Consider the following 23,730-nt stretch of genomic DNA (forward strand, 5'->3'; position numbering starts at 1 on the left):
TATCATTATCCATTTTTTAATCACTTTATGAAATTTCAAGAATTGCGCCATCCAAGAGAATTGTTCTAGTGAACATCTTACACTTGTATTTTCATTCCTCCAAATTGATGCCACAGTACAGTATGTATGCCAGTTTAACTTCTTACCAGTGGCATGTTGGGGGGGGGGGGGCGGGCCATGGTGCCATTGCCCTCCCTCCAAAGAGTTAATAAAAACAGGCATTTCACAGCTTTGTTTGCTTGCTGCAACAAAGAGCGCTACCTATTGTTCCATGGTTTCCAATATTGTCCGCTTTGAACAGCGCCTCCAATAATCAGATGATGTCCAGCCCCTCACCCTCCCCCATCCCAACTGTTTAATTTTGCGACATCCAGCTGACTGGAAAAAAAACTCCTGGTTACCTTCCAGTGTGGAGGAGAATCTGCATCCTCTCCCCCCAACTGCTTCTTTCTTTCAATATCTGCTCTCATTTCTTAGCTTAACCCTAACGTCCTAGTCATTACTGTGGGATAAAGAACTGAGTACTTCAGAATACTATGAGTGTTGTGCACACTTAAATGCTGAAGCATTTCATACTACAGTTTACTACTAGTAGTATTCTGTAGCTTTAGGTGAGGTCACAGGAAACTGTACCCTGAGAATAATTCAGAAACTTAATCACCGATAACCTTTCTGCTGTATGTTATCCTGAATAGAATTTCTCATGAACAGAATTTGTGTAAAGCGAACCACCAAAGCAATGAAAACAAAATCAATGTTTGGAAAAGATGTTTTGTTTGAAACAAGGTGTATTTTGTATGTGTAGTTTGCCTGAAAGTTCACTGACATGATCAATATACATGTAAAACACTACCAAACACCACAGGCAATGCGTTTGTTCTGATTGCTGAACCTTGCAAATCACCACATGTAATTTGTCCAAATCAATAATGTAAGTTTAGAAACTTCTGACTGCAATACGTAAACAGAACCACATGTTCTAGGGTGATCGAACTCTTTGTAACAAAGGATTACAGTGAATTTATGATCCACTCATCCATTTAGTTACCGGTTTGGCTTTGAAACCCCAAAACATTCTCAGCGTTTATTGATCATTCATTGTTGACTTGACAAATGAGGATGTAGGCAGATGGCCATCCCCATTCACTTGTATGAAGAATATATGTTGAATTAATGCGTAGATTTCCTCTTTCATACAGTAACAATAATGGACGATGAAAGGAAGTGTTTGTGACAATATTTCTTTGAATCAAGTCAATATAGCTATTTTTGGAATACAAACAGTGAACAGTTATGAAAATTTACAGCATAAAAATAGGTCAACAATGTATCATGCAGAAAGATGGGCCCATCTCCTGATGGAAAAGTTGGTTTAAAAATAATTGTTCTGTATGTATCAAAATACTCATATTTACCCCTAAATGATCAAATTATTTATAAGCAGCAACGTTTGCAATGGATCTACTCCTGTTGGTTAATTGACTATACAAGTTGTTTCTTCAGAGGCTGAGACAAAAGTGACTGCCCAGCAACTTTTCCATCCCGCCTAAACTTTCTACTTCTAGGATGTAAAGAACCAACCCTACTTCTCATTGGCCCATAGCTAATGTGCTGCATGCATGATGGGTCGGCTGCCCAGATTTCAGTACCCGACATTTTTTGAATAAAAACCTTCTGGCTGAGGCGTGCACACAAAGAATTTTCAGTGTTGTTTGTGATTTTTTATTTGTCTGCTTATAAACCAGGTTTGGCAATATTTTGAAGAGGTTCTGTGGACTCCAGGCACCACTATTTGAAGATGCATTCCCCGTGCTAATTTCAAGTCTCATCCACAAGAATAGATTCCTTTTCTAAAATTTATATTTTTCTCTAGCAATACAAAATTTATTTTGGAATAAGACATCGACTGAAACAAATCAGCCCATGTTTAGTTATGGCCAAATAAAAAAGTCTCCGGTTTCTGGTATGCGCGCGCGTCGCCGCAGCCATGCGCGTCGGCAAAATGAAAAAGTTTTTTTTTCAATACAAGATGAATTATTACTTTTTATATAACCGACATACAGATCCTTGTCATTTGATTGGTGGAACTCACATCACGTGGCATTCGTTATTGCTCCCATTCATGCCGCGGTTCAAAAAGTACTATCCGCCCATGGGGAATGGGAAATACTATTCAACAGTTAGGATCATGACGCGGTATTTGTGTGCAAATGCATGCTGGCGTGCGCGTTCAGCGTTGCACGTAGCGCGTATTGTTCCAAAGAGCCAGCGCTACAGCATTAGGTTCAAACATTTTCGTGAAGGGGTGGTTTGGAAGAGAGAAATACATTTTCCTCCAGTTTTGTATTGAAAAAAAGTTCAAATATATCAAATGACAAAGATCTATATGTCAGTTATATAAAACAAATATTGAGTGGCTTTAAATTGTGAAATGGGAGGAATATTATCGCTCGGTAAAATCTGGACTTTTCCAGTTCACTCGGCTACGCCTCGTGAAATGGAAAAGTCCAGATTTTACCTTGCGATAATATTCCTCCCATTCCACGCTGAGCCACTCAATATTTGTATACCATTTTCTAATTACTGGCTGCCAGACAATAGTTCTGTTCTCACAGTCAGTATCGATAATGTACGGATCCCGGAGCCGGCCTGCTCTCAAAGTGGATCTGTTTGTGCCCAAAAAACCTTTCTTTCAGAGGGTTGTAGACAACCAAAAAAGAAAAAACTTGCTTTTCTGTTTTCTGAAATCAAAAACTGAATTTGTTGCACAGCACAGGGAACATGACTTGAGCCCATTAGTTCCTGCAATGGTGCACCCAAGGGGGGGGGGGGGGGGGGGGGGGGGGGGGGCCATAGAGGCTTGAGCCCCCCCCCCCCCAAGAGGTTGTCAATTTTTTTTTGGGGGGGGGTTTAATTGGTTATTTTAGTCCCACGATTTGACCGTGGTGATATGCATGTGGCCTATTGTTTGCTTCCTTGTTTTAGTACTTGTATTTGTTCATCCGGTGTTTATGTCTCTCGTTACGCACTTTTTCCTGGTAATTTAGATGCCGTTTTGGCTTGCTGTTGATTTTGCTACCACGTTTTTGCCTTTTTCTTGTTTCTAATGGCTTGTTGTTCAGTGTTGCATTATACATTTTTTATATACATTTTGTGCATAGTTTTTATGCATTTTTCTTTTTTGGTTTGGTGTTATGTGTTGCATGGTATCTTTTTTGCTATCGTCGGCATTTTTCCCCTGTGTTGCATTGGACGTTTTCTACTTTCAGCACTCTTAAGGTGCACGTGGTATTTATAAATGATTGATATTTTGAAGGCTTTTGGTTTGGCTTTTTAAAGATTCTTAAGTTTTAATTGTTTTCTTCTGTCATATTAGTTTTTTAGCATTTTAGTTTCATTTGCTTCTGTGTTTGAGTACTTGTCACTGTAGCACTTTAAGTAACTATTTTGGTATTTTTGTTGCCTATAGGTTTTATCTATATATATAAGAGAGAGTTTAACTCGGCCTCCGAAACGATGTTTGCCCATGAAAGGATCCCAGACCGCGGGCTCCCGCGGCGCCAAAATCGCTCCACGTCCGTGGAAAAATGCGGAGGGTGTCTTCCGCCGGGTCGGACACTTCGGGTCGTCCTAATTTTCCGGTACGGACCGGCGATCCGTTTCGTCGATTTTTCGTGACTGCATTTTGCGCAGGAATGTGCCGTCGTGTGCGCTTTCACGTTGACTGCCTGGCCACCCCCTGTGTTGGCCTTTCTGCGTGTCTAGACTGTGCGAGGTCAGCGAGGTCAACGTAGGGGTTTCGTTTACATGTACGTGTTCTACTCGGCTGTACTGCAAAAGTGTTCACCAAACGGTAGTATGGGGTGACCTTGGTAAAATATTTTTTGTCCATGGTGCGTGGCCACCAAGTGTCCCTATTCTTTCATATGATTCGCTTGCCGCCCCTGCGCCGAGTGCAACGAATACTCAGAAGGACTACACATTAGTATGCCTAGCGCGGTCTGACCAATCGAAAGTCTACACTGCGTGGTACTTCCCGGCTATGCGTAAAACCGTCACTGGCAACGCATACTGCAGCCTGCTCCACACCCTGGAAACGAGGTTGAGTCTACGGTGCTCGCTATTTGAAGCACAAGCAAGTGACGTCGCGTGATAGAGTGCTGTTGCTTCCATAATGTGTTTACTGCTCCATGCTTCCACTAGCTCTATGCTTCCACCAAGGCTGCGCTGAGCGTTGTGAGTTCGCTGCCCGGGCCGCCACGTCACAGTCAGTGTCGGTTATAATTTCGGGGGCCTGTTTGGGATCAACGAAGGGTCGATGCATTGCTTCAAATATTGCGATCTGGAACGCAGTCAAAAAAAAAATCGACAAAACGGATCGCCGGTCCACACGGAAAAATTAGGACTACCTGAAGTGCTTCATTTGGCGGAAGAAATTCTCCATATTTTTCTATGGATGTGGAGCCATTTTGGCGTCACGGGAGACCGCGGTCTCGGAACCCTTTCAGGAGCGAACATTTCTCGGAGGCCGAGTAAAACTTGCTCTTATATAGATGGTTGACCAACTTGAATAAAAGTTGAATCGACTTTTTCCTCGCAGACGGTCTCGCAAATTGTAAGAAGTTCAAGTTTACGTTTGTTGAAGAGTCCAATACTGAAACTTAATTATGACCTTCCTCCATCACTCACACCGTTTGTAAGTTTATGGTAACACTCAACATTTTCATTGCAAATGACAACTTCACCTTTGATTACATTATGATTTAGTGTCAAAACTGTACAATCAGCCTTCGCCTGTGTACTACGGTAACCTTTTCACTACATTCTTCCGGCAATGCGACTGCCTCACAAAATGCCCATTTAACAGACCAACGGGAACATTTACAGACAATTATCAGGGTACATAATTATCATGTGCGTAAATCGGTGGGGAACAGGGGGACCCCTCCCCCCCCCCCCCCCCCCCCCCCATTTTAAAGCGGGGACATTGTTTGGTCCCCCCCCCCACTTTTTCTTCCCCGAATAAAAATTGTAGCCCACTATAATGATTCTATTGCTCAGAATACCGTGTAGCTGATTCAATTACCCCAAGCTCGAAAATGATGTTTAAAAAATGATCTTTTGCTCAAATTGGTTTCAGTGGTCAGAAATTGCCTCAGATCACACCACAAAAATTGCTTTTCTATAAGTGCATGTCTCCTCAATGATCCCCCATTTACATTAAACTGCCCACATTTTCATCCCCAACACTGCGGCCCTATATACCCGATCTATGATCGGGTAAATCAGCTTGTAGTTTATATTGTTAGGTGCTTTGAGGTATTTTTACAGAAAGCAGTCTCATCAACAGAAGATATTTTTGTTTGAAATGCCGAAGGGTTCTTCTTTGCAAACGTTGGAATTTCAATGTTGTTCTTGTGTTGGATATTCATAAAATTGACCTTTCAATATTGCAGAGTATGCACGACAAAAACAGGTTTAGTTCAGTACTGTACTGTTGATATACATTATGTACAATAATAGTACCTGCAAAAACACTGTATACCATGAAGTTTGATCATTGCTATTTACAGTACATTTTATGGCACTGAAAAAAAGCATATGGCTCTAAACACACTATAGTATTTAGGACAGTTGTCTTCAAACATCACCAGCGATAAAACCTCAGTTTAATGGTTAAAAATATTCAACAAAGTCCTTTTGAAGGCCCGTATTATGAAAAAAAGTGGATTTTACAAATCATATTGTTTGCCTAAGCAGGGTTGTTAATAAAGATATTGTGTACTACAGTTGTTGAAATAAGTATTCCGTGGCATTTTCTTTGTTGTTTCAAACAGTCAGAACACATAATTTTTTTTTTTTTTTTTGAAGAAACAGATTTTAGTGTCATTGCGTTTAAATGGTGATATTGTTTGAACGGATTGAGCAATTTCAATTCATTTGTTCACCTAAAAGTAGTTTCTGATATTGGTTTTCCAGTCATACTGGTGCTATACATTTTTTTAAATATGAAATATATTTTGGGGGGGTTTGGGCTGCGCTCTTTTTTACTCACCCTGTATTAATCTGGCTTGCAAATTCAGCTACACCATTACGACAGTCAAATCAATCAAGTGACTGTTTTTAGCAGTTAAGATACCCATGCTCATGCTTTGATATGTGAACTGTACCTACCAGTCACCTCTTTTGTCTGTTGATGGAATTTGACAAGTCACAGTAATAACACGAATGTGATCAAACTTTCGCTAGCCTGTACACTGCAGATGCATGGCAAGGGAAGTGGAAGAAATTTTTCATTGTCTGTGAATGATCAAACAAGAGGAGGGTTTGTTTTTTCCCCCAGAGAATCCATAAATCAATACAGAGCTGGGGCAGTTCAGGACAGTTTATGGAGTAACAGGCAGGGCAGTTTGGGGCGGTACAGGGACTAGCTGGTAAAATGTAAAGCTCATGTTCTTCACTACTTTGTCATTTGGCGGCAACTTGTTGGCACTTTGCAAAGTCATCAAGGCTTTGATGACTGTCAAAGGGCACATACTCTACAAATCTGGATAAATTGCCAAATGCACCATGCAAACTAAACAATTTTGCTTTTAATGTCTGCGCAATAAGCCATTTCGGTATCTCGATGAAGTAGTTCATGTCAAAGGTAATTCAGGACAAAATTGCTGACATCATGATACGTGGATGTTACGCGGATATGCCCATTCTGCTTGTAATTAACAAGCACGCGTCGTACGCCCGGGACAGTGCGCGTTCATCCGCCTTTGATGAGCGTTCGATTATCCTGACTGACCCATGACCCATATCCTTGTGTGCATGATGCACAGTTGAAATACCGAGCTGGCTTATTTGGCTTGTACAATGCAATCACTCTCTGGTAGTTTTTTTTTTTTTTTAGATAAACTAGACGCTAATTGGCAAGGTCATTTAAACCTAGTGATTAATAATCACAAGTGACATTTCATTTCCGCCCCATATCACCGTGACGTGATGCAGTGAGTAATGGCTTTTCTAGCTGACAACAACAGCTAGATAATGATTCTAATGGCTGGGTTTTTTTTTTTTTTTTTTTGAATGGGGATGTTTTTTTGGTTTTTTTTGCTATGATTCCTTTATGTACAGAATACTATTTCATGAAAAGTACGGTAAATTATGGACATTGTGAAGCATTCATTGAAACAATTTATCAAACGATGGTACACTGATTTATAAACAATTTGTTTGCTATTGCGGGTTTTTTTTATTTTATATCCATAGCCAAAGAAGGTTAATGAGTCCTTTTTAAAATATTTTCTGATTTTGATTATGATTTACAAACAGTTTCATTTTTTTTTTAATTTCTTGAATGAAAGACCACACATCTGCTTGGCATTGATTAAATTCTGCCATGTCTACACATGAACATTTGTGTCTGCCTTCTGCACATCTGTTGTAATGAGTCTGGAAATTTTTAATTAAAAATTGGCTGAGAGTTTGTACAAATGTAATTTCCACTTTAAAATGCAGGTTATGCTTTTGTGAGTTTGTGGTGTCACGGTACAATGTACATGCCATGATTTATAATACTGTAGATGGAATTGACACAATGTATGACACATTTATTTTCAGCGAGTCAAATACCCCTAAACTACTTTAGCGTGCAGCGGCATAAATCCCGGGGGATGGGGGTATATCCCTCCACTTTTTGACAAGGAAGGATTTCTCCCCCCCCCCCTCCCACACTTTTTCATGGTGAGAAACCAAAAAAGATGGATATTGAGGGATTTTTCGAACTTCCCTACAACCAAAATGTATTCAAAAGTACTGAAAAAGAGAGAATAAGAACAAAGCTTTAAAGCGACATTATATGATAAGCCCTTTTCACACTAGACAAATCTCAGGGTTGACGCAGGGTTGAAAACATGCATCATTTCACACTTGAAGAATTTCAACCCTGCGTCAAACCCGAGATTGATTTTGCCCCGGGTTGAACTCAACCCTGCTCCAGACCAGGGTTGAGATTTTCAACCCGGGTTGAAAACTTGCCAGGGTTTAAAACAGTAGTAACTGAGCATGATAAGCTTGATTTGCATTAAATAAGTGTGAAACGATGCGGGGTTGAACACTGGTTTAAAAATCAAAAACTCAACCCGGGGCGGCACTAGGTTCACCCAGGGTTGAGTTCAACCCGGGTTGAGAGGCTCTAGTGTGAAAAGGGCTTAAGTGGCGTAAGGGGTGTAAGACACATAAGATGTGTAGATCTGTATCATGAACAGCGCCTCCTAGTGTCATGTGGTAGCCAAGCAAATCCCTCCCCCCTCCCCCATCTCCTCCCCTGGCTTTTCGAATTTCCACGGCCAAGCCATATCCCGCTTTTCAAATTTCCACAGCCGGGCAATTTTTGAATGTAGTCATCTCCCCCCCCCCCCACCCCCACCCCCCCCCCCCCCCAATCCCCAGCATCGATTTATGCCACTGTCAGCATGAAACAAATCCGGCTTTCAATCATGTATTAATTAAATTCCAAGGGCAATCAGGCAAGACCGATCTCACGAGAATTAAATTACAGGAAAATACGGCCACAATCATGATTAATCACACAAAAGCAGCGTGTGCATGGTTTTAATTTGCAGTCATGAAAGACTATTTCTGCATGTACAAATACACATATGCAAACTACAGTGTTGCAAATTTTGTTTTCAAGTTCCAAGTTATTTTATTCAGTTCTATCTAACAAGCAGCTTGTTTGATATTACCGTACTGAACCAAAATGCTCTGGAGTTTATTTTCAAAATTTTTTTATCTTTCTTCTTTTAGGATGTTTGTACAAGCACACAAATTTATTTGTTTGTTTTACTAAGTGGAAGTCATCAACGCAATGAACTTTGATCTATTGCGTAGTTGCAGATGTACAGTGTATACATTCACCAGTCTTCACGCAATCGAGTGTCAGGTGTCGTCAGCAATGCTTTCAAATGTCTCTCCTAAATTTCCCTTTCTTGAGAGGGTACAGTGCATGGAGCCGGACCAGATGTCAGTACCACCTGTGAGGTTGCAAAACTTTCGTTGAAATTTCTCAGACATTTAGAATGAATAAGACCGGGAAATGAGATGGTGCTTTGTAACCGACTGTAATTATCACTCAGAACGAGACAGATTCCTTTATTCTACTTGTCCAACAGATGAAAAATTGATGAAAAAGTTGTACCGTGCTACCGCTACGTAAGGCCAGGTTTTGTGTAGACACATCACCCTGGGCAGCATATGACCCCGGCAGCGTATGACGTAACCACTGCTATGACGTACAGATGCATAGTCTAGTCAATTTCAACATGCATGTTGACCCAATCAGAAAACACAATGAATTTTTGAATATGCTGACAAAGTCTAGAATAACCAAAAAAAGCGTCTACCTTCAATCTGTACTTCTTTATTCTGTGACCAAGTAACTGTTTACAACAGGGGTGTGAGTGACCACTGATAAAAAGAGCTGAAAACACCTGAAAAAGGTGTAAAAAAGCCAAACTTTGGAAATCTCCTATACTTTTGTACACAGCAAGTGAGGGGAAAAAAGCTGAAATCCAAAACAAAAAAAGCCGAAATCACCTTTAGAGCTAAAATTTCACACCCCTGTTAAAAGTCAATGTTTTTGGTCAACCTGCCTCCACACTCCCAGCCCTGGACTTCTTAATCAAACATAATGTCAAATCTTTCAGCTTGTTTCAACTTTCCGATAATACTACTAGCCTCATTTCCTTTCATTATCCCCCCCCCCCCCCCCCGGCATTCGCCCTTTATTTTTATTTTCTCACCTGATCAGCATCTAACACTTCTGAATGATTCAGTTATTTGGCAAACACAGAGCGTGTCAATTTAGAATCACCGTGCTTTGCAAGTGTCAAATTGAGGGTGGAAATTGGCTAGCTACACAGGAATTCGCTGGCATTTGTGAAACTCAGATGTTAGCTAATGGTACTTGAGGCACAACAACGCTGGTCTGAGCTGAGGTAATCATAGACGTTGTGATGGCTGTGGGCAATGCATGCGAGTTATTTTATGATTTGACAAAACAATGCTACGATGTTTGCTCCCAGATGAAAACAAAATAGGAAAACAAACTCAAAACACATTTCCTATACCACTGGAGTTTCAAAACCTAAAAACGCTGTTCGGGGAAATTTTCTGACAAGTGACCATACAGTTATTTATATACTATTGGATGGCTTTAAGGGATACAAGAATATATTGCACGAGCTATAACAACAGCACGAGTCGAAGACGAGTGCAATATTGTCATAGCGAGTGCAATATATTATTGTATCCCCCGAAAAAAAGCCATCCAATATATTATTATTAAGAAATACATTTCAGGACACTGTCTTCATTTCTCCTTTTTCGTTGAATTATTCTTTACAAGTTTACCGAAACAACTTTCGCACCGTTGGAAGCTGCCAATGCTGTGGTTGCTGACAACCCTGCTGCGCGCTGCGTGCGTGTCTGCATGCAACGGTACTGCGCGCTACGCTCTGTTGACTGGTTGACAACTGCGAGCTTCTACGCTCTTGATCGTGCAGGAACTAACGAAAATGCCTGGTTCAGGGCAATATCAAAAGTAATATTGTCCTCATCTCTCGGTACTTTTACTGATATAATATTGCTGTCATTCGGGTACTTTTTACGAAACCATATATACGCTGATTTACTTTTACCGCTGGAAGCCTTATATAAATAATAATGGTTGCAAACAAATATCAAATATGTGATAGCATGTAAACAAGAACAAGAAAAATATTCTTAGTTTAAATTTTAAATAACCTGATATACATGTCCAAACTACCGGTACACTGTACCTTTTTTGATATTTTAAATGCTTTTCGTCGAGATCAAAACATTATGGTTCATTTAAGAGAAAAAAAGATCAAAACATGGCAGTGACATAACAGGCTGCTTTCAGTTTCTTTATCTACATGGATAAATTGTCACAAAAGGATACGCTCTGTGTACATTCGTTCGGAATCAAATGAAAATATTTTCATTCATTTGTACAATCTGCACCTGCGAATTGATTTTGCTCCAGCTGCATGGAGGCCTTTTATTTGTGTAAATTCAGCCTCAAATTTTCTCCCTGAAAGATCTCTCCTTTCTGATGAGTGACGACTGTGTCAGAAGCGTCCTGTTCTTTGTGGAGGACTACCATCCTTGACATTTAAGGCCTAAGTGGACCAAATGGAGTTAGGCTTCCCAGGTTTAGCAAAAACGTACAGCCAGGCGTAAACATCCTCGCCAAATTGACATTCTGTTATGGTAAAATGTCAGTCGTTAAAAACCACCCATTTTCCCATTCAGTGACTGTGAAGACAGAGTGTTGATGTTTCGGTTAGCTTCATGCTGAGGGGAGGTCTAGAACTGGAAAGGGCTTACCTTGCGTGGGGGATTTATAGGGTCGGCCATTAGTATTCAGTTCAAAGGGAAGGAATCAAGGTGAATGTAGCAGTCAAGAGACCCGATGTGTGCCTGGAATACACTGTATAAATCCTCACAGGAAACAAGCTCCAGTTGGCCAATTTGGGTCAGGGTTCTGTTTGGATGTTTTTGCTTGTTAAAGCCGGAGTCCATCATTTACAGCTATCCAAAAAATTACTGGCGTAATTATTGTTGAAAAGCATACTGGTTGAAAGATAGTGAGAGGACTAAACTCCCTGTGAAGTTATTCTTTCTGGCAAGCTGTCGTTTTGAAGTAATCAACGAAAGAAGGCATTTCCAACAGTGCGTCATAAGAAGCACCGTAGGAAAATTTATATTAGTAGTTCGTTTTGTTATTCGGCGCAGTGCGCGCAAGCATTGGCACGACACACAGGCGCGCGCGGTTGCTATAATTCGTCAGATCAGTGTGCGACATCGCGTAAAGCTGCAATTCAAGACTATTCAAAACATGATTTAGCAACTTTTGATTTGAAATTGAGATCCTAGAATGCTGTTTTTCTCGGAATATACAGCTGAAGCTGAGCTGAAACTTCATCAGGTTAGTTTGTTCAGTATCCTTCATTAGATTTTGAACACTTTTGTTGCTTCAAACGAACAAAATGCACAAATTACAAATGATGGACTATGTCTTTAACTGATTATATTGGTCTTTGGAAGACTACATATTATTACATCAACCCTAACTCCCTACTGTCTTTTACTAAGTACTGGACCAAGTCTGCCAAAATCCATCAATCATACTGCCTCCAATGCATGCTTTGCTTTAGGCCTCCAGGCCCAATTCCATCATACTCCATCAATATTTAGTCAAACCAGGCTGGCCTGCAGGACCAAGTCCCCCAAAATCCACCAAAATGGGGTAACCCTATCCCTCCCTAGGCATTTTTGCTTGGATGCAACCTCAATCCTGCAAAATTCTCCAACTACCTCCATGTAAAAATTGCATACAGCCCCCAATCCTCCAAAATAGTCCTTTATTTCTTGAATGCGATCCTTGGAGGGGTGACCACTGCCTCAATCCTGCAGCAATCACTATCGACATATGCCGTATGTTGAGGCAGAGCCAATGAGATCCTGGAGCAGTACGGAGGATCTCAAGTAAGACCTAGATTTACGCACGGCTGATCACAAGCAACACAAGGTTCGGCCCAAGACCTTGACATCCAGAAGATTTGGGAAGGCTAGGATAATAATCAGACCCATGATAATGGCAATTGCATCCTAAGCAAATCTAAAAACCCCTTTATTTGAAAGCAAGATGACAGGAACAGACAAGTTAAGGTTGGGGAGGGAAGGGGGAGATGTTTAAGTGTAGCCTCCACCCTTAACTACAGCCTCCCCCACCACCACCACCACCAAAGAACAACATTTCTGCATTTTTATCCAAAAAAAAATTAATTATCTTTTGCTTCCTAAAGACATTTACAGAGTGAGTGGGAACATGTATTCACTTAGCCCTGGTTTATCCATACTATTTTTGATTGAGTTTCTTCCTAAATAACAGGCTTTGATCGTTAAATTTTGTAAAAAAAAATTCAGCAGTACCATTATTACTGTTGAAATAGACAAGTTAAATAAAACATAAGTCACTTTTAGTAAGGGAATAAATGTGTGCTCCGGAGGTTTTTATCACTCGTTTAATACCGCTTAGAGTCTGGGTGCTGATAATTACCCGAGCCGGAGGCGAAGGTAATTATCAGCACCCAGACTCTAAGCGGTATTAAACAGAGTGATAAATACCGACCGAGTACATATTTATTCCCATTCATAAATACCTTTTCTGTAAAAAAAAATCATATAATTCGTTCAAAACATCCCGATTTTGTTCAACAAATTCACTTTATGCTTTTTGAAACATCCCTCCTGCAAAATAATGGAGTGTTCAGCTGGCGAGTAAGATGTAAACAACCCTTTTATGGAGATTGACGCGCGCGTATCATGTTCTACGCGATGTCGCGCAGAACGCACCTGGCGCGTTGCGTTTTGAATTTAGAACTATAAAATTCTAACTCCCTGGTAGTGTTGCGCATGCCTACGTGAGGATTGTGAACGTTCAACCAATGAAACGATAAGAGGCACTGGATTTTTAGGAGTCCACATTTTATTGTGACACTGGAAAAGTGTTTAAGACCAGCTAGCCATGTCTTTATTATCCGTTTAAGACTGGCCACGTGATGGGCTCTCGACCAATAGGAATGCGTAAACTGTCTTAGGTATTTATGAATATTTTATAATTGTCTTTACAACTTCAGTTGTATTTATTTACTGCCTGACAATAATTTAGTATCTGAGTGAAACCGTAACGTGTGCATTTTTTTTTTTGAGGCACCAAAAGTGCTCAAAATCTAAACAAAGATGTTTAACAACTAACCCAATGAAGTATTAGCTCTGTGAATGCTGTATATTTCCATAACAAAATATTTTGGATCTTGATTTCAGTTTGAAAGTTGCAATGTCATTTTTAAATTGCGCCCTTCCATGACACAATCCCGAATTCAGCATTCAAGACATGATTCTCTTTCAGCCGATTGTAACTTTATGATGTCAAACACTGAACCAATGAATAGCAGATGCACGCGCATACATGTGTGTCGTGTCATCGCATGCACCAATTCAGGGATTCGCCCAATCACCAACCAACTACAAATGGAAATTACTAAAAATATGTCACTTGACACATCTTTAGAAATGACCTGTTATAGTTTTCTTCAAAATGACAGTATGCCGGAAGGAATAATTTCACAGAGAGTTTTAGTGTCATTACAATCTGTAAACCAGTAAGCTTTTTAACAATAATTTGGTCGGTTACTTTTGGATAGCTGCAAATTGTCCACCCTACCTTTAAGAGCACGGACAGTGCAGTACATGCACATCTTTCTATTTATGGATTTTTGAAGACACGTACATTCCATTTAGTTTGGGTTATAAATCGAATAAAATGACAAGTGGCATTTGGCATTTCAGAAACAATCTCCCATCATCCCATGACAAATGGCTCTGCGGTAGAACCATGAATTTATAATAGTGGCTTTGGAAGTGCATTTTGGAGATTTTCTCTCCGATTGCCTGCCACAGTTAACTGATTTCACTAATTCTGATGGCTTTGAATAATTTGAATAATTTATCTAGGATTTAGAGAGAGAGCTTAATGGAAAATCCACAGCTGAATTGCTAAGTGAAAAAAATGCTGCTCAATGATTAAACCAAAACATTAAATTGATACATTCCTTAACTGTTTTTCCAAATGTTGTATTAGTTATAAATTATTTAATAGATTAGGAATTTATCAAGGATCAGGTATTTATCAAGGTTTTATCAGGAATAACTTCTGACATTAAAAAAGGAAGCATGTACATACATGTAAAGTGAATAAACAACTTCACAATGTAAATTTACACATCTGACCAATAAACTGCTATGCAAAGATTAAAGGTGGAGTACATTATTTGTCGTTGTCAATATTTTTGTTTGGAGCGACAAAAGTACTCAAAATCGAAAGACGGGTGCTTAACAACTAACCTGATGAAGTTTCAGCTCAGTGAATGATGAGTATTCTGAGAAAACAATATTCTACGCTCTCGATTTCAATGTAAACGTTGCCGAATCATGTTTTGAATTGTGCCCGAAATCATCTCTGACATTTAGCTGATTGCTCTACATGTACACGATGTCACAAACTGAACCGACGAATTGGAGCAACTGCGCACGTGTGTGCGTCATGTCAATGCTTGCGGACTCCAGTCCCTGAATTTAAAATGAATTACTAAGCGTCTTTAGACGCATCTTTGGAAATAAGGCCTACCTTCTTTTATTGTTTTCTGAAAAATGACAGCATGCCAGAAAGAATAATTTCACAGGGAGTTTAGTACATGTACCTTCAAACCAAGTAAGTTTTAAAATGCGGTAAATATATGTATTCCAATCCGGGCATGCTTATCACTTCTAACACAGAGGCCCCCTTCAAAGGGGAAAGCACTGTGATGGCTATTGTTAACAAAATCTGTCAATGGACATTTGCTTTGTACAATAGGATGCCCAATGGTTTCTCCATTGAAGGGGGCCTCCATTGAGTGTACAGTGATCACGTGTCCGAATTTATCTAGAGCTAAATTAGTATTTCTAATGCTATAAAAGTCTTCACTGATCTTCTGTGGAAATGAAAACTTTATTTATAAAATGGGCCCATGCAATTAATTTTTTTAATGCAATCCTTGGAAAGGCATGTTTGTGTCCCATTTAACCCTAGGGAAGGTACCGGTATTTCCAATTTTCGTTTTGCCATTTTCAAGGGTATTTTGGTGCCATTTGGGTTTTATGCTACTGCAAATTTCCATATTCATGAGCAAAAGTGCGATGTCATTTCAGGCAGAAACCTCAATGTTAAAGCTTTTTCAGATCCAAAAGTTGCCAGAAATTTGGATATTTCGCTGTCGTAAATGTTCTTTTCTTTGGTTATTCGGTGTTGTGTCAGTACAGCTGCAGTAAGCCAACGAGCAAACTTCTATCACAAACATTTTCAATAAGCCAAATTTTTAGTTCAAAATTCGAACAGAAAACCTCTAAACTGAGCTCAGTGTCCTCCTGAAATGACATCACAGCAACAGCACTCTCTGTTGTCCAGAAAAACATGGACAATTTTAAATGTTAGAAAAAGTCCACTTTTTCAATTAACCCAAAACGGATGTCCAATAGTTTTCTCACCTTTAAGAGGAGTAGAAAGTTGCACAAAATATGTTCCTAAGCAAAATTCACTTCATAGACCAATAATGCTTTCATTTGAAATGGAAACTTCATTGGTTATTTACTTTAATTCCGTACCCTCGGACATTATGTGCTTGTAGCAATTAAAAAAAAAAAAACTGATCTACACGTGTCAGTGCTAATAGACTTGTAAACCATACTTACCGTATGCACAGCCTATATATACCCTTGGCACAGTGCGTTATGACAGTGCACAGGTTTTGATAAGCCCAGTTCATACTCTGCACGAAAGCGAAAAGCGAACGCGAATTTGTGACGTTATGGGGAGTATTCGCGATGCGAATTCGTCAAGCCCAGTTTAAAGTTGAACACACTGCAACTCAAGCGAATTTCGCACCGAATGTTTCATGACGTAAAATTTGCTTCGCATTCACGTGAAGTATGAACCGGGCTTTACAATGAAAGCACAAAGTACACGTCAAATCAAGTGTATCACACAGGTACAAAGACCTGCCCACTGTCATGGCGCACCGCGCAAAGGGTCTATAGTCAGCGAACACAAAACTCACAAGCCCTTTAACTAGTTTAAGGATACAATCCTGGCTGTGTGATTGATAGTGTTGTTTACACAACAGAGCAGTACAGACATTAAAAACAAACATGTGTGTGCAGGCCGACATACCAGCATTTATGGGAAAACAATGAATAAACTCAAATAAATTCTGAACTGGTTAGAAAGAAAATACTTAGAACTTACAGGTAAGGTGAAAAATGATTTATTTCATGTACAAAATTGTTTAACAGCACTTTCAACTAATTAGAGGGCCCATGCAATGTAATTTTTTAATGCAATCCTTGAAAATGCACCTTTGAGAGCCTTTAAGCTTATTTTCAATTTTTGTTGTGCCGTTTTTAAGGTTATTTTGGTGCCTTTTGGGTTTTTATTTATGCAAATTTCCATATTCATGAGCAAAAGTGTGATGTCATTTCAGGCAGAAACCTCAATGTTCAAGCTAATTTGTTTACAATGAACAAGTGTTTGGGTTCACAATTTGAACAGAAAACCCCTAAAATAAACAGTGTCTTCCTGCAATGACATCACAGCAACAGCACCCCCAGTTGGCCGGAAAAGCTTGGACATTTTTTTATGTTTAAAGAAGTGCAGTTTTCAATAAAACATAACCCAAAAGGAACGTCAATAGTTCTCATGCATTTTAGAACAAAATATGTTCCTGAGGAAATTCATTTAATAACTCCTTTAATTAAGTCTTCATCATCACTGGCACACATTTCTAATCGGCGTAGGTTCACATACAATGTAAAGGTAATTTGGGAGAGTGTGCACTTCCTGACGAAATAGTGATAGAAAAAACAAGTCAGGTGTGTTTACAAACACAAATGCCCCGCAACCGTGACTGTTCCCATGACATAACACCACTCTTTTAACATCAACTTACATGTACCTTGGTCACATGGAACATTCATTGACAGCATTAGTGTCTTCTGTAGGTTTTATATGAATTAATCCCTAATCCCTATAATCTCAGAATAAATACAAGATTTCTATTGTTTTAGCCACTGTGAACTTGACCCTTGACCTTTTTGCCCCAAATTCAATAGGCTTCTTAGGATTACCAAGAACAATCCACAAACCAAATTTGAAGTTCATATGTTAAGTATTTCTCAAGTTATCGCGCTGACAAGATTTCTATTGTTTTAGCCACTGTGAACTTGACACTTGACCTTTTGACACCAAATGCAATAGGCTTCTTAGGATTGCCAAGAACAATCCACAAACCAAATTTGAAGTTCACATGTAAAGTATTTCTCAAGTTATTGCGCTGACAAGATTTCTATTGTTTTAGCCACTGTGAACTTGACCTTTGGCCTTTTGGCCCCAAATGCAAAAGGCTTCTTAGGATTGCCAAAAACAATCCACAAACCAAATTTGAAGTTCACATGTAAAGTATTTCTCAAGTTATCACGCTGACAAGATTTCTATTGTTTTAGCCACTGTGAACTTGACCTTTGGCCTTTTGGCCCCAAATGCGAAAGGCTTCTTAGGATTGCCAAAAACAATCCACAAACCAAATTTGAAGTTCACATGTAAAGTATTTCTCAAGTTATCGCGCTGACAAGATTTCTATTGTTTTAGCCACTGTGAACTTGACCTTTGGCCTTTTGGCCCCAAATGCGAAAGGCTTCTTAGGATTACCAAGAACAATCCACAAACCAAATTTGAAGTTCATATGTTAAGTATTTCTCAAGTTATCGCGCTGACAAGATTTGTCCGGACACACACACCCACACACCCACCCACCCACACACACACCCACACACCCACCCACCCACGGAAGGACAAGGCGGAAACAGTATGCCCCTTCGGCTTCGCCGCGGGGCATAAAAATCACAATCTGTCAAAAAAAACCACTCACTTCAATAAAAATGCTAAAGAAGCATCACATACAATGTTCCTGCACAAACAAATGACGCACAACTGTATTTGTCTGGGATTCAAGGTTTTTTCCCCCTTTTTGAAGATTGTACTTACTTCCCCAGACCGGCACAACATTTGCATAGTGCATGCCTACTACTCAGTTTCAAGAGCCACTTCAAAGGCTCCTTGAAACGACGCACGCAAACTGCTAGCTGCATTATTGATTTGTATCTGTAAGTGCTGTCCAGTAATTTGTTTGAAATTAATTTGGACGTCTTATTCATGTGAACCATGTGTGAACAAAGGACAGTTAATTGTAATTATTCTGTTGTATTTGATTATCTAGATGGCTGCAAATGCCATTTTGTTAAGCTATGATCGTGAGGACCTTAAATACAAAAAATGGTGATAATTTTTATCTATGTGCAGGGTTCGCTCTTAATTTCTTCTTTTTTTCTCTAGCCAGCCTGACTAGTAAAACAGACTCTTCTCTAGTCCTAGGGGCAATTTCACGGTAACTCACATTACATTTTTGATGTACTTTTGAGTTTCCTTGGGCTGTAATTACCTTACTGAAAAGGTTTTAATAACTGTTATCCCCATGGTAGACAGAGTAGACCTAGACCTACCTAAGCACCAAGGATGACATCCAGAAAAATGTGTTATGTATGATAAACAAGAGGCACAAAATCGGTTACTCACGTTACGAAAATGTAACGTGAGTAACCGTGGAATTGCCCCTAGGGTCTTTTAACTAGTCCGCATTCAAAATTTTAAAGTTTTTGCAGCAGAATGTTGTAAACAACCATGTTGTTCACAATAATTTTGACTCGCCTGGCGGACTACTTAGAAAATGGTTTTGACTAGTCCACCGCTGTTTTTACTCGCATTTGATGAGCGAACTACTGCTGAGGTCCAACCCTGTCTACGGTACATGTACATTGTATATAATGGTGATTTTAACTTTAACAGGAGCACATGGGCATCGCGAGGGGGGGGGCAAGGGGGGCACTTGCCCCCCCCCCCCCACCCCCTGGAAAAGCAAAAAAAAAAAAAAAAAAAAAAGGAAGAAAAAAAAAGGGAAAAAAAAGAAAAGAAAAAGAGGCGCAAAGACAAAGTGGTATAAATTTAATGATTTGGGGGGGGGGGGCAAAATGTCCCTGCCCCCCTCTAAAACTGATAAATCGAGAATGTCACTTGAGAAATACAAGCATTTTTTGGCAAAAGTTTTTTTTGCCCCCCTCTAGAAAAAATCCTGGCGACGCCCATGCAGGAGCAGTCCCATTCTTCAAAACTAATCACTGTTAATCAAATTAGAGCAGGTATATTTTATTCTAAATACCAGCCAAAACTTTGAAGGTTGGTTTTAGAAATGGGCAATTCAGCGTAATGATCAAGGAAGTGCATTGTCTGTGACAGAGCCAATTATCCGTGATGTCTAATTAATAACTCAGAGAAATGATCCAAAACTCCTAGTCTGTAATCTCCTTGACCATTACTAGATGATGGGCGTATAAGATTTAAAAAACATGTTTTCAGGTTTATTCACTGAGCTCTTAAAAAGCAACAATAATGCTGGAATTGCCTAAATGTCGTGACACTTTCATTTAGCGTTAATGATATAATATGGACTTTGACTGACAATATTTGGTGAAGCCAGCAAACTAGGACACGTGTAAACAAACAAGTTATTTGCCGCACGTGTTCGTTTTGCTTTCATTTCATTGTGTACACTGAGTTAGGACACGGATATCAACAAAAGCATGTCAAACAAGCACCGGAACCTCCGAAGACCAAGGCGCTCGTATAATGTGTAACTGGCAACTTTTGAAAATGTTTTCCATTAAAAAAATTGCCCCTTCTTGACTGGAATGACCTTTAATGATACAAAACTGTAGACCTTTACAATAATTAGCTGTATAATTGAACAGGTTCACATACAATGAATGAGAGTGTACCCCCTTCTAAATAAAAGTTTACCACAGGTAACCTAGCCTTTCTTTGGTTTTCGCCCAATTACAAAACTCTCATCAGGTGTCACAGTTTAATTTGATAGATACAAGTTGATGCATCTGTTTATAGCACTGGGGTTTAATTAGCCAAGATTTACAGGGTTTCAACATTTTAGAAAAACTGTCCAAACAAATGCTCTGCACAATAGTTTTTTTTTACAATTTCACAATGGTCCCAGTTCTAAATTTGGGTGTTCTCCAAAATCCCACTCCAATTGATTAACCCTCGGCCTCTGGATAAAGCACAGAGCCAATATTCTGCTAACCATGGGATTCCATGCTTAACTAACTATAATACAGACATGCCACTGGGGATTGAGAAAAACAAGGCAACTCCAAGCCACACAGGACTTTGTACAGTATTTTTTCAATTTGTAATGAGAAGTAAAAAAAAAAACCCAAGGAAATCAGCAGATCCGAGGAAACTTGGCAAGCCTGTATTAGCAGTAAATACTTATATACCTTCAGCAATTTCTTTGTTAATCCTGTAAGTACAGAATCCTCACTTACAGAATATGCACACAAACAAGCAAAAAGTTCCCTACTAGCCATTTGATGTGCTAGCCACTTGAGGTAAGTACAGATTTTTCAGCAAGCTATAGGGGAGACTATTTTTTCACAGTAAAATACATGTACATATGAAATTGGACTTTGATCATCACAGCCCTACTAAGTACAAGTAATGATACCACTGTCCTACCTTGCAACAACCTCATTGTCAATCTTGATCAAGCAGTAGGGGTCGCTGCTTCGAGATCTGAATTAAAAAATAAATAGTAAATTGCATACATAAATTATAAAACAATGAACATCTGAATGCAAAAACATAACAAGCATGCTGACTGGCCCATAGACACTTGCCCACTTTCAAAATGGGCATGCCCCCTTTGAAAAATGGGTATGCCCTCTTTTTTAAAATGTGCATTCTTTTTCCAAAAAAAAAGTTTTTTGTAAAATTGGACGTGTCCATTTTTTTAAAATCTGGGCAAGTGATCAAAATGGGCACATTCTCCAATTCTTCTTAGAACGGTGAGAGTCTTCAATGGTGAGAGTAACTTTGATGATGTATCCCCAAACCACCTTCTAGTTGTACTCTCCATCCCACAAAGCTTAAAATCTCATCTGAACTGGGCACTAAGTTAAATTACTGCATTGGAAACTTTGGTACTGGGATCCAAGAACTGCCTCTAGAGCATGCCTCACATGTGCTATATTCATACTAATGTGCGCGAGGCGTGCTCCGAGTTTCTTGGGTTCCAGCGTCCAAGTTCCCAGGACATTTGATTCATCTCATTGAAAGCGCCCTCTATCCCTGCAGCAGCTTGACTGTTCTTACAAAGGATCAGCTGCATAGGGGGTAAAATCTGAATCCAGTGATGGACTTTGTCTTAGGATCAGATGTTTATCATCATCTATTGGTGAGTACAGGCCTCTTAGGAGCTAAATACTCCCAAGGATTGTCGTACTGTGGGTGCAAAGGTGCTGGTACGGGAACACGTAATCACAAAAAGGTGCAGAAACTGGTGGTGCTGTAGTTGAAGTACGCGTAAAAACGGCCGCAAACAATTTAGCGGAAGGACAATGGCTTCAGCCTGCTCCTGAAGATTTCCAGGGATTGCGCTGATACGACTGTGGCAGGGAGAGGGTTCCATAGGCAGATGACATTTAAGTGTGGAGAGTCACACTGTTACGCCCCAACTATGGTACCATCCCAACTACAGTTTGGACAGTCCCAAGTATTTGTTGGGGAAGCCTGATCAACAGGTGAGGAATTCCTCAAGTTCCCTCAACTAATGATAAGACTGGCCCAGCAAATACTCGGGACTGCCCAACTATAGTTGGCACCAGGGCCATAGTTGGGACGTAACAACACTACAAACGTCTGATAGTGATATATCTGTGCACGTAAATTTTATGCAACCCAGCACTCCAGCTCAGAGCCACCCTTAGAAGTTGTGAAGACATGTAGAGCAGAAATTTTGCCAAAGCTACTGATTAGTCAATAACTGCCATATTTTTGTCAAACAACATCGGGTTACCGAAGACAAGATAGAAGGCACCCGCTGAAATGCCTGTAGTCAAGATGCAGCGTTGCAGTGTTGTTTTGCTGTGCAAGCATCTATTGAATAGACTTTCTTGGGGAAGAATGTAGTATCCAGACGCCACTTCTTTGGCTGTGTACAAAGTCTATGGAGAGTTGAGTGCAAATTCAAAGTATTTTCTAACAAAATTGGAAATGTTTCTCAGTCCCAAATTCATGTATTTTCAACATTTTTGCAATGAATGGCAGAGTCCAAACCAAGAGACTAATCACACACAGTAACCTGGACTACCAGTGCCACAAATAAAATTAATCTTTTCCACATTTAGAATTATTCTTGAAGAATTAGGCCCCAGCAAGGCAACATTTATTAAAACATTTGCAAAAAAACATTTGGTCAAATGAGAGTTATCTGACCAAACAAGCCCACCATCCCACCCACCCCTCCCCTCCAAAACAATTAATTATACCATGGAGCTATAAATACAGACTGACTGTGGCCTGTATGGCAATTTTAAACAACACAACATTAAACCAACATATAGAGGACTGCATAAATATGCAGCATTAAAAAGAGAAGACATGCTCATAATTTTGCATAAATTTTGGAAAGTTTTTTACATGAGGTCTTTTCCTGGCAGGTCCTTCGCCTCTCCAATTCGCACGTACAGCGATGTGTTCTTCACCATGTTGCTGTTTCTGATATGAACAATCTCTAGGCCTATATCTCGGTATAAACACAGATATCAAAAACATGTCATTTTGATATCATTTTGCACGTTACACACGTCCACCCGCTTCTGTTGCCAGATGTCGTCTGCAAAAAAAAAGCTGTGCGCATTCCCATGTGAAATGTTTGTGCTCGGTGCGCATATGCTGGTACCCGGACCCTTCAACACAATGCATGCGCAAGGTCACCTTAAGTTACCAACGAAGGTTTCTTGATGGAGGGCGCTCGACCAAACATTCATAAACAAAATAGCAGACGACAGATTTATAAACAGAACAAAAGTTGTCCTTTTTAACTGAAAGAAGGTCATTACTTCTGATAAAATTAAATAACATTCTTCTTC

At 39.7% G+C, this 23,730-nt stretch overlaps 1 protein-coding gene across 1 annotated transcript in view; it reads right to left on the reverse strand.

The window, feature by feature from the left end:
• The window catches only part of LOC119730132 (rasGAP-activating-like protein 1), a 45,114-nt gene extending 21,527 nt beyond the window's left edge, over positions 1-23,587 (reverse strand). Inside the window, exons 1-2 of the mRNA XM_038202905.1 lie at positions 23,279-23,587; positions 21,317-21,373 (exon numbers count right to left, since the gene is read on the reverse strand). Coding sequence (XP_038058833.1) covers positions 21,317-21,373; positions 23,279-23,346 — 125 coding nt within the window. The 5' untranslated portion in view covers positions 23,347-23,587. The remainder of the gene's footprint in view (positions 1-21,316; positions 21,374-23,278) is intronic.
• Between the last annotated feature and the right edge of the window lie 143 nt (positions 23,588-23,730).

This window comes from Patiria miniata, unplaced genomic scaffold, assembly GCF_015706575.1.
Source record: "Patiria miniata isolate m_02_andy unplaced genomic scaffold, ASM1570657v1 HiC_scaffold_22, whole genome shotgun sequence".
Classification (NCBI taxonomy): Eukaryota; Metazoa; Echinodermata; class Asteroidea; order Valvatida; family Asterinidae; genus Patiria; species Patiria miniata.